The sequence below is a fragment of the Temnothorax curvispinosus genome, unplaced genomic scaffold (genome assembly GCF_003070985.1).
Source record: "Temnothorax curvispinosus isolate PA1 unplaced genomic scaffold, ASM307098v1 QBEX01001069.1, whole genome shotgun sequence".
NCBI classification, from domain to species: domain Eukaryota; kingdom Metazoa; phylum Arthropoda; class Insecta; order Hymenoptera; family Formicidae; genus Temnothorax; species Temnothorax curvispinosus.
The window spans coordinates 1-11,718 of NW_020210849.1; the positions used below are offsets into that span (position 1 = coordinate 1).

The window sequence follows — 11,718 nt, forward strand, 5'->3', positions numbered from 1 at the left end:
TGATCTCAACACAATCTCTCATCGAACTTACAAAATATCTAATTAATGATCGAGGATATTTATTTGTATTAGGAGGGCGATTTACGCAAGACTGCGTAGAGAATTTGTTCTCTAACATTAGAAAAAAGTTTTCTATTCCAAATTGTATACAGTTTAAGCAAAGTTTGAAGATTATAAGCGTGTCTCAAAAATTACAAAAATTGGAAAATACTAGCTATGAACAAGATGACGGTGTCTTAGCTTCTCATTTTTCCCTGACAAGGATACGTACTTGTAAAACAAATATGAGTCAAGAGGTTCCTGTAATTCCCCTTGAAGTTGAAAACAGGGTTATTTCTTTGAATAATTTAGAAATGAACTCGTTGTATAATGCAAGCGGTTATATTTTGTCTAGAATATGTAACACAAATGTAATTTGCGATAACTGTTTAGATTCGGCAGGATCAAAAACATATAATCCTAACATGAAATTTTCAAATTTAGTACGCCTTAAATGTTACCGAACAAAAACATTATTTTTCGTAAATAATGAAACATTTAATTACTTTTACAAAATGGAAATTATTATTCGGCGATACATACCTTATTTAAAAAACGTTAATTGTGATTTAGTAAAATTTTTTTTAGATAAAATGACACATGTGGAGTAACACACTAAAAAATTGCCACAATATTTCTGATATAATAATGAAACGATTTATTCGATTCAGAATTAAAATAGAGTGCCAAAAAGAACGCTTAAAAGCACCTATAGTAGTGCCACTATGGCAAGGCATTTTATTGTTAAATAAAATTTTTTAAATTTTAAAATTTTATTGTTAAATAAAATGCCTTACCATCGTGTTATTCTATTAAGTAATATTTAAAATATGTTATATCTATTAATATAATTAGTATAATCAGTTATATGAGTAAAGGTAAATTGTCAGTATTTTGTAATAAATAACACAAATTCTACTCTCAAAGTTAGCATTTATTTTCTAAATCCAAGTCCAAATTCAAATCTTATGCTAGGTCTACAATGCGAGTCGTAAAGTCGTGAGTCTGAAGAATTGACCAATCACAATCAAATTTGAGGAGAATAATCGACTGTGATTGGTCAATTCTTACGACTCACGACTTTACGACTCGCATTGTAGACCTAGCATTACTGCACGCACATGGTACTCGAAGTGGGGATATGGAATGCTCGATTGGTTCTGGCATTTTGCTTCAAAGGAGTCCAAGAGCCAATAAAAAGTCTGACAAGACTGTCCAATATCTTATTATAGTAGTATCCGAACGGCACTGAGATATAGAATAAACTCATAACACCGCACAAGGAATCATTTATTTGGTTACCTTAATACACCACAATTGGCGACGAGGTGAACGTGGAAACGATATCTAACGAGGATAGTAAGAAAGGACACATTCCGACAAGAATATTTCGACGAGCACGAGAAATCGGGAAGGCTCTGGAAAAATAGCGATGGCTCAAGGTGGGAAAATGGCAACGGTCGGAGGCATATATAGAGGAATTCCAGCCAGGGAGAGATGCATCCTGGACACAATATATCGAACAATTGGAATTTTATTTCATCGCAAACGGAATAATCGACCAGGTTAAGAAACGAACTATTCTTCTCAGTGCATGCGGCAAGGCAACATACGCTCTCATACGCTCAGTAGCTATGCCGAAAACACCGGGTGAGTTACCGTATGAAGAAATTATACAAAAAGTAGGGGAACATTTTACTCCCAAACCATCCGAAATTATTCAAAGATTTAAATTCAATAAAAGAAGTCAAATTGCTTCAGAATCTGTCGCGGAATATGTTGCAGATTTACGTAAACTATCAGAACACTGTAATTTCGGGACCACATTAGACAGTATGCTGCAAGACCGGATAGAGTCTGTGGCATAGCGGATGAAGCAGTGCAACGACGGCTATTAGCGGAGACAGACTTAACATTCCAGAAAGCGCTGGACATCGCAATTGCAGCCGAGACAGCCAGGAAAAACGCACTGGACTTGGTCACTGCTCACATCTGGAAATACGCACAAGATTGGGAAGAACGATAGAAATAAGAATACTAAATACGAGAAACCGGTGAAATGGTCGGTAGCGAAAAAGTCTTGTTTTAGATGCGGTGAAACACATGCACCTACTAGCGAATGCCGATTCGTAAACGTTGAATGTCGGTATTGTAAAAAAAAAATGTCACATCGAACGCGTTTGTTTTGCAAAAAAGAAAACGATAACTAATAGTAGTTTAAATACAAAAAAGTCAAGTGAGAGTAATACACATGTAGTATCAGACGCTCCGTATGCGCTTACACAAAATGCGATTGAATATAGTTTAAATACGGTTAAAGAAATAACATACGAAAAAATATTTACGTTAGAATTAAAGATAAACGAAAAACCACATTTGTTTGAAGTAGATTCAGAGGCTACGTGTACTATTATAAGCGAGGAAACTTTTAATAAGTTATGGCCGACGCATAAACCGAAAATGTCGAAAGAAAATATTACATGCGTACATGGACAGCAATTAGAAGTAAAGGGAATGTTCATAGCGCGAGTAGAATATAAGAAATGTATACACAAATTACCGTTAATTATTATAAAAGGAAAAGGAACTAATTTACTAGGTAGGAATTGGTTTAACGCGTTAGGGATATCATTGTCAGGAATACAGCAGATTCAAGCGACAAGAAATATATGAAGTATTTGCGGAGGAGTTAGGTACTTATACGGGAGCGCCAGTTAGTATAGAAGTAGATCCAAAGGTAAAGCCTATATTTTTAAAAAGCAGACCCATACCATATGCACATTCGTATGTATTTGACCGGAAATGAATGTCCGGGAAAGAATCTACCATATGAAATCGTTTGTATTTCGTATGAAGACTTTTGAAGTGCAATTGAAAAGGTTTGTGAGTCATTCGTTTAATTGTAATTAATTAATTATTTTTACACCATGCATTTAGCCGAAGTAGATAAATTAATAAAAGTTTTTATACGGAATCGTTTGTATTTTGTATGAAGAGTTATGAAGTGTAATTAAAAAGGTTTGTGAATCACCCAGATAATTTTAATTAAATATTTATAAACTTGGTAATTAGCCGAAATATATATTTTTAGTTATTCATGTTAAAAGAAGAAGGCGCTAGTGTTCCCGAAGGTCTGTCTGCAATCCGAATTAATATAAACGTTTTAAAAATTATTTTCTAAAATAAATAAATATACAGGCTAATGAGCCTGTAGCTATAAGCGATAGTTGCTAATTAAGTTTGTCACTTATATTTCCATCTTGCAGAGGACCTCCGTAACAAGATCAAAGATGTACACCAGCTGTGCAGGGTGAAGATGTTATCTCAAACGCCCTTAATTGGGTCACAGCCCAATTAAGAGCGACTCAAATGTCATTACCGCTGAGAAGTACTTCTTGCCATTTGAGTCAGCATGTCAGAGCTAGTCACTACGGATTGTGGTGACACAGCACTGGACTGCCTGCAGAAGTTAATCGCATATAGCCATCTCACTGGCAATGTGCCTGATTCAACGGAGCCTAACAACTCTAACAAACTGCTGATTGTGCGCATTGTCGAGACTATTTGCGGTTGCTTCATCGGTCCACAGACCGATGAGAGTGTGCAGCTGCAGATTATTAAAGCTCTACTGACTGTAATGACAACCCAGCATGTGGAGGTATACGAGGGTACGGTATTGTTAACAATTCGTACTGTTTACAACGTTTACTTGTCGTCGCGCAACCTGGTGAATCAAACAACAGCCTGTGCGACTCTCACGCAGATGATCAACGTGATCTTCGCGCGAATGGAGACTCAGGCGGAGGAAGAGAACGTGAGGCTTGATGGGGAACATCAGCAGGAGGGTTCTGTCATAGCAAACGGCAAAACTGAAGCTGAGCTAAGTCTTAGTTAGCTAAGTCTAACTAGCTCATCTTCATGAAACTTTACGTTGCGTCTATTTAATGACGATGGATGTAGAAAGCTCTTCAAATCACTTCGAGAGGATTATCAAAAGCGATCTCCTTATATCGCATATTTAATCAGATGTCGTCAGGGATTGCTGTCGACATTAGCTCACTTAGATAGGTACTGTTTATACATAAATATCATTTTTGTATGTAATGTATAAGTAAATGTAAGATGTTAACCGTTTAATAATAATATTTTTCAGATTATGCGTGCGAGTTAAGTGCGATCGGGATGCTATCAATAATCATCTTGTATCCGTTTGTGTGAGGGTATTTTTGGAAAAAAAGAAAGCTTTCCTCCTTCGAAGAGTTTAAAAAGCTTACGCTAGCTGACGAGAAATAGGATCTCGTGAATCATTTTCTAGGGAAGGTCCATGTGGAAATGGACAACGATCCGATTTGGCAATGTACATGAATATCATTATTTATCTCGCAATTGATCTTAGCGGAGTGCTCAGAGACGTCTGATCTTACTTCTTACTTTCAGCGGCAAGCGCCAACCAGTTAGATTTGGCGAGAGTCGTGGTGGAAAGAATTGTCATGGCACGGGTATACCACAATGCGCTCTATCTAAATGAAGATGGAGATGTATATAGGGACCAGCTTTTTCACGGTCATATCAATAAGTTGGCAAAGGTCGTAACTTCAAATCACAGGGACCTACGCATTTCAAAAGTTTATCATTACGAATGCCCCTGGTCATGAGCGCAGGCTGAATTGGCTGTGATATCGGCGTATAAGACTCCTAGGGATAAGTTGCAGTGTGTATTTTGTTGCGCGACTACCATCATGAATCTCTTTTCCATGGCGTCGGAGAGGCATACCTGCTGCCGACGATCTGACTTCCATGCTGGTCTACAGGTATGTCATAATCAAGGTATGCGATTGAAAAGAGAATTGTGATTTTAGCAAGAAGAGTGATTGTTAACGTGTGCTTAATTTCAGACTAATCCGCCGTCATTGTATCGACTGTTCAATATGTAGACAGCTTTTACGGGAATCGATTGGAGGGAGAAGAACAATATTGGTGGACGCAGTTCTGCGCCGCGATCGAGTTAAGACAATGGATTAACAGTTTCTCAAGAGTATCACGATAAATAAGATTAGATTCGATGATGGTGATAATGTAGAAATGTATCATAATCATAATTTGACGATTTCATAAAGAAGAAGACCAATATCTTGTGTAAAGCTAGCTGAACAGTTTTATGCTTCCAGTATCAATTAAAATTCTTAAATAACCTCTTAAATAGTCTAACTGTTAGTTCTTTCGTACGTTATTATGTAACATTAGCAAAGACTGAATCAGATTATACGTAAAGTGTGGCTTTATCTTTATTTGTAACTCTATTGTACAATGTCACAGGACATCGAAAAAAAAAGAAACGTTTAGATATTCTATAATTTATGTACAATACAGAACTTATAGAGAATTGATAATTATTTAGCAGGATAAACTGTGTTGGCGTACTCTTTCTACATGCGCACCTTCCTCAAGAGCTGAGACTCGAACCAGATCCGTGAAAAATATCGCCAATTTCGTAAAGCTTTTGTACAGTTTTACTCTAGGAATATCGCGAGAGAAAGAAAGACTTCGGAGATTTTTATCTGAATCGATCGACATGAAGAGAGAGCATAGTAAAGAAGCTTTACTATGCTATAGTAAAGAAGCTTTATTAGCTTTCGAGAATTTGAACGCATAATACTTTGTTATAATACTATGAGCGAATTAGTTTACGTCACTCTGTCAAGTTTTAATATCGATATCGGTAGTTTAATAATAATACATTTAAAAGCGCTCAATTTAAAAGTAGGGCAATCCTAATAAACAACTGTAAAAAAAATTCAAGGTGGAACGCAATGGACAATCCGGTTGCTCTGAAATGCTAACTTAAATGGCAAAAAGTACTTCTCAGCGGTAATGACATTTGAGTCTCTTTTAATTGGGTTGTGGCAGGGCGTTTGAGATAACCTGCTCTTCACCCTGCACAGCTGGTACATCTTTACAAACTTAATTAGCAACTATCGCTTATAGCTACAGGCTTATTAGCCTGTATATTTATTTATTTCAGTATAAAATAATTTTTAAAACGTTCATATTAATTCTGATTGCAGACGGACCTTCGGGAACACTAGCGCCTTTTTCTTTTAACATGAATAACTAAAAATCTATATTTCGGCTAATTACCGAGTTTATAAATATTTAATTAAAATTATCTGGGTGACTCACAAACCTTTTTAATCACACTTCATAACTCTTCATACAAAATACAAACGATTCCGTATAAAAACTTTTATTAATTTATCTATTTCGGCTAAATGCATGGTGTAAAAATAATTAATTAATTACAATTAAACGAATGACTCACAAACCTTTTCAATTGCACTTCAAAAGTCTTCATACGAAATACAAACGATTTCATATGGTAGATTCTTTCCCGGACATTCATTTCCGGTCAAATACATACGAATCATATGCACAAAGTAGATGAAGAACTACGTAGGTTAGAAGCAGCAGGTGTTCTCGAACCAGTCGAACATTCAGAATAGGCCACACCAATAGTAGTAGTTGTAAAGAAAGACGGAAGTATACGTTTATGTGGATATTATCGGGCTACGATAAAGCTATCAAAAAGAATCCATTACCTACAACAGAGGAATTATTAGCACAACACGCAGGAACGAAGCGATTTACAAAATTGGATTTATCCGAGGCATATTTACAATTACACGTTGATGAAGCAACATCGAGGTTACATCACCTCAGCACCAGGCATTTTTCAAAAAGAAATGGATACTGTTCTGGCAGGACTGTAGGGAAGTTTTTAGACGACGTAATCATAACAGCGGATTCAGAACAAGAATTAGAAAAGAGAGAAAAGGCAGTACTAGAAAGGTTATACAATGCAGAATTACGACTTAAGAAGAGTAAATGTATTCGAAACACTGACGCAGTGGAATATTTAGGGTTTAGAATAGATGCAGAAGGGATACATCCAGTTGCAGGGAAGGTCGAGGCAATTGCGAAGGCCCGTGCTCCTGGAAATAAGGAAGAGCTCCAAGCTTTTCTAGGATTGTTCAATTTTTATTCATGTTTTTTGCCACATAAAGCAACAGTACTTGAACCTTTACACAGACTTTTGGACGCTCGGAAGAAATGGAGTTGGACTATGACGCACGAGAAAGCATTCCGTACTGCAAAAGAAATGCTAATATCAGTTACAGCGTTAACACATTACGATCCGAAGAAACCTCTCATTTTGGCATGCGACGCATCACCATATGGATTGGGAGCCGTACTGTCACACACGGATTTAGATGGCAAGGAAAGACCTATAGCGTTCGCATCTAGAACGTTATCCAAGGCGGAAAGAAATTATTCGCAGTTACAAAAAGAAGCATTATCGATCATTTTCGGAGTAAAAAAGTTTCATCGATATGTGTATGGCCGGGAGGTAACAATTATAACGGATCATAAACCTTTGTTGGGTTTGCTGAGTTCAGATAAAGCAACACCACAAGTCATATCACCACAGTTATTGAGGTGGAGTCTAATTTTAGCAGCTTATTCCTACAAACTAATATACAGGCAAGGTAAAAAAACATGCAAATGCAGATAGTTTGAGCAGATTACCGTTGGAAACTCCAGAATTCGATATTCCACCGCCGGGCGAGATTCAGATGTTGGAATCTATACAGGACATACCAATAAATATGAACGACATAGGGAAATGGACCCAAGCGGACCCAGTATTATCCAGAGTTCATTGTTGGCTATTGCATGGTTTTCCAGAAGACCGACAAGAAGAGCAGTTTACACCATTTTTGTCACGTCAAACCAAATTATCAGCACACAAAAATTGCATATTATGGGGATCACGTGTTGTGATACCAGAGCAAGCCAGGAAATCTGTTCTACAAATGTTACACAATGCACACCCAGGAGTGGTTAGGATGAAGGCATTGGCTCGTAGTTACATATGGTGGCCAGGAATGGACAAACCTATTGAGATATACGTTAGCAAATGTGACCAATGTCAATTGACCAGAAATAATATGGCACCAGTGCAAGGAAAGACATGGTTATCCCCGGGAAAACCATGGACGCGTCTACATATAGATTACGCTGGACCGTTGCAAGGGGAGACATTTGTGCTAGTCATAGATGCATACACTAAGTGGTTGGAAGTGTTTCCAAGGAAGAATTGCACTTCAATGGCAGTCATCACTAAACTAAAGCCAGTGGCACACGGTGCATGTTTTCCTGCTGGATTGCTTGCAATCTAATCAATTACTATAATTGCACCACTCAGCACTCAAGATTTCTAGTAATTTACTAGATCGCAAGCAATCCAGCAGGAAAACATGCTCCGTGTGCCGCTGGCTTAAGAAATCTATTTGCAACACATGGGTTACCGCAAACCATTGTGTCAGACAACGCAATGGTATTCACTTCAAGTGAGTATCGGTCTTTTTTACAAAGGAATGGAATAACAGCAATGTATAGCGCCCCATACCATTCATCTTCAAATGGACAAATCAAAAGGTACGTGCAAACAATGAAGGCAACTTTGAAGAAGATATCGAAGGAAGAGTGGGACGTAGGACTAGCACGGTTCCTATTCACGCAACACATTACACCTAGCACAACAACAGGTGTCTCACCAGCAGAGTTAGGGCCTAAACAGAATGGCTGTCTTATAACCTTAAGGCAGTGTTTTATGCCTTAAGTCTTTGTCTTATGTAACGCACAATACTGTGTTAATATTTCCTGTCTTGTGTAGTATACGTCGCGTATGCTACACAAGACAGGAAACATTAAAGACTTAAAGCATAAAACACTGCCTTAAGGTTATAAGACAGCCATTCTGCTTAGGCCCTTACTCATGGGACGTCGATTGCGTACAGCATTAGATGGCCTACACCCTGATAATACGAAGGAGATACCAGTAACCAAAACATCCAAGATCCGAGTATTTGAAGCACAGGATCCAGTGTTCGTTGAAATTACCTTACATCAGAGAAATGGATAGCAGCTTGGATAGTAAAATTTACGGGACGAGTAACATACAAAATTCGTACGGTAGATGGACAAACTTAGATCAGGCATATTGATCAAATTCGCCCCCGGAGGGAAATAGGGGAAAATGGCAGAGGAACAGAGGACGAAGGCAGTTGAGAGGAGTTCCCAAATATACTGAACAAGCACAACCGGCAGAAGTTGCAGGAGCACAACCAGAAGATATTCCAGAACCCGAGAGAGAACTCGAAGCAGCTCCAGGGCCCGTATTCCGTTCCTGCCTACCGACAACTGTCGGTTTGATAAGTGTCGTTGCGCAGGTTTTTCATATCGTGAAAAAGCAGCGCAACGACACCGACAATTGTCGGTAAGCGGATTTTAGTGGAACAGAATACGGCCCCAGAACCTGAGAGGGAACCACGAAGATCGACTCGAATAAAAAGAGCACCTCAACGATATGAATTAAGACTATCAGACTCATAAATTAGAGGGGGAGGAGATGTTATATACCGACCGTAGTCGAGATCGGGAGTTAACGATAGGTGGCGTGATGTACGTGACCGGTAGGCGGGTGGTAGGATTCGTGCGAGTAGCGTAGCGACTGCGAGACACACATGTACACGGGTAGTAGTATCTGGACGGCACTGAGATATAGAATAAACTCATAACACTGCACAAAGCATCATTTATTTGGTTACCTTAATACACCACAATTACATATATCTTTTCCAAACATTAGTAAATTACGCGCCGACTAGATTTGTCGGACTTATAACACAATTCCCGTTGGAGTAAAATCCCAACTTTCCCCGTAATTAAATCGATTTGATTTAACTATTTAAATAACTGTAAAGAAATTATTGCTAAAAATATTACCTCAGTCAGATAATATTCGGACCTGGAACCTTCCTCATTCTGAGAAGGATGTCATACCAATTCAACCACTAAGGCATGTGGTAATTAATATTTATCGCAATAATCGGTTAATAACAGTTTTGAACGCCTTTTTCAGGCGATGTAAATCAACAATAATACAAGAAATATACGACCGTTATGACAATCAAATTAAATTAAATTAAATTGTCATTTATGGTCCGAGCTTAGATCTTGACAATTTACTAATGTTTGGAAAAGATATGTGTAATACACAAATATATATACAATAATTAGGCTACCAAGATCCAAGCTCGGACCGTAAATGGTGATTTAATCTAAAAAGAATTTAAATCCAATCAAAATATTTCTTATTAATATAAGTATTACTCACCTTCATATCCATGACTCAAAATACAGAGAAACAAACAATCATACTTTTTACCATGGTCTTTTGAAATGTTTCTTATTTTCTCTAACATTTCGCTTTTTTTCAGATCTTGAAGTACCTCAACTTTGAATCCAAAAGCTTTAAATGTTTTAGATAGAGTAATACAATCTGCCTTTGTTCCGCATCGTTTTTCATACTGAAAAGATAAAAATATAGAATAAACTTTTATTTCTGATTAAGATCAGTAACAGTACCTCTTTTTGAAAATGTTCCTGATTTATAATAATACATAATCCACTATTAATAGTCCTTGTGTAATGATGCCTTTCAGTACAAGATGATACTTCTGGCGGAGTCAATTGTAAGTAATTTTTATCATACGCAGATTTTATCATACATCCAAGAGTTCCGCAATTATCAACAACATGTAGATTATTTTCTAATTTTTCCAATTCAATACAAATTATTTTTAAACGGCCATCTTTAAATTTTTTTAAATGTTTTAATAATTTCTTCATATTATGCAGTTTATCTAAAAATAGAACAATATAAAAACTTATTTAATCTTATATTATTAACACTAATTTAAGTTCTATAGAATGCTTATTCCATTTCTAATATATTCATCAAAATGTTTAATTAAATCTTCTAAACGTTTAAAAATATAATATATTTATACAAAATACAATAAAATACATAAAAAGAAAAATTTTTTTATACACATACAAAAAATTCTTTAAACTATATAATCTACTGTAATATATGTAACATGTAAAAATATTTCGAGTTTATTAGGTAAATAAACAAAACTAAGTTGTCATGTATGTATATATATATAAATATTTTTAATTTTTTTAATTTTAATTTTTTTATTTTTTTTTCAATTTTTTAATATTTGTAAATACGATTACATTATTTTTAAAAAAAATCAGTTGTTTTCACAGCTACTTGAAATCAGTTGTTTTCACGGCTATTCAAAATCAGTTGTTTTCACGGCTACTTGAAATCAATTGTTTTCACGCCTATTCAAAATCAGTAAGTAAATCACGGCTTTTCAATAAGTTTCAAATTATTATTTAACAACACCTTACTTTTAGGTTGTATCTAATCTTCCCGTATTCATCAATGGATCGTTTAAGTTTTAATGAATTAGCTGATATTTAAAAATAAAAATTTTTAATTTAAGAAATAATTAAGAAAGAGGGATGCCAAGCGGATTCTAAATTACGATTTTTGAACATAAAAGTGGCTATAACTCGGAAACGGCTCATTTCCGGACCTATGTTTGTATGAACTTTTTTGCTTGTTTTTAAGTCCCGAATCACCTCCCGAAGTGGAGTAGGCGATTTTTCGGACACCCTGTATACAGGGTGTATCATTTTAAGTGATTTAGCTGAATATCTCTTGAAGTAAAAAAGATTGGAAAAATTGTTTCAGACAAAAGT

The 11,718-nt window shown here is 36.3% G+C and overlaps 1 protein-coding gene and 1 long non-coding RNA gene across 4 annotated transcripts; one reads left to right on the forward strand and one right to left on the reverse strand.

Moving 5' to 3' along the window:
• Window positions 1-3,718: 3,718 nt before the first annotated feature.
• On the forward strand, window positions 3,719-6,184 carry LOC112459780. Of its 2 annotated transcripts, XR_003041367.1 has the most exons (5): window positions 3,719-4,107; window positions 4,193-4,396; window positions 4,477-4,850; window positions 4,935-5,984; window positions 6,105-6,184. It is a non-coding gene; the product is annotated as an uncharacterized LOC112459780 (long non-coding RNA). The 2 variants fall into 2 exon arrangements; XR_003041366.1 differs by lacking the exon at window positions 6,105-6,184 and having other exon boundaries at window positions 4,477-4,866; window positions 4,935-5,371.
• A 3,492-nt stretch (window positions 6,185-9,676) lies between these two features.
• On the reverse strand, window positions 9,677-10,780 carry LOC112459794 (caspase-3-like). Of its 2 annotated transcripts, none has more exons than XM_025024117.1 (3): window positions 10,528-10,780; window positions 10,277-10,469; window positions 9,677-9,855 (listed from the first exon to the last, which is right to left on the reverse strand). In XM_025024117.1, the coding sequence occupies exons 1-3, from the start codon at window positions 10,666-10,668 to the stop codon at window positions 9,848-9,850; spliced, it is 342 nt and encodes a 113-aa protein (XP_024879885.1). In that variant the 5' UTR covers window positions 10,669-10,780; the 3' UTR covers window positions 9,677-9,847. The 2 variants fall into 2 exon arrangements, with proteins under 2 accessions (XP_024879885.1, XP_024879895.1); XM_025024127.1 differs by having other exon boundaries at window positions 9,677-10,220.
• Window positions 10,781-11,718: the final 938 nt, after the last annotated feature.

Excerpts from the sequence above, each read along its gene's own strand:
- LOC112459794 (XM_025024117.1), bottom strand. The coding sequence starts at position 10,668 with ATGATAAAATCTGCGTATGATAAAAATTACTTACAATTGACTCCGCCA. Across the intron at positions 10,470-10,527 it reads AGGAACATTTTCAAAAAGAG|TATGAAAAACGATGCGGAAC; the intron begins GTACTGTTACTG and ends TTATCTTTTCAG.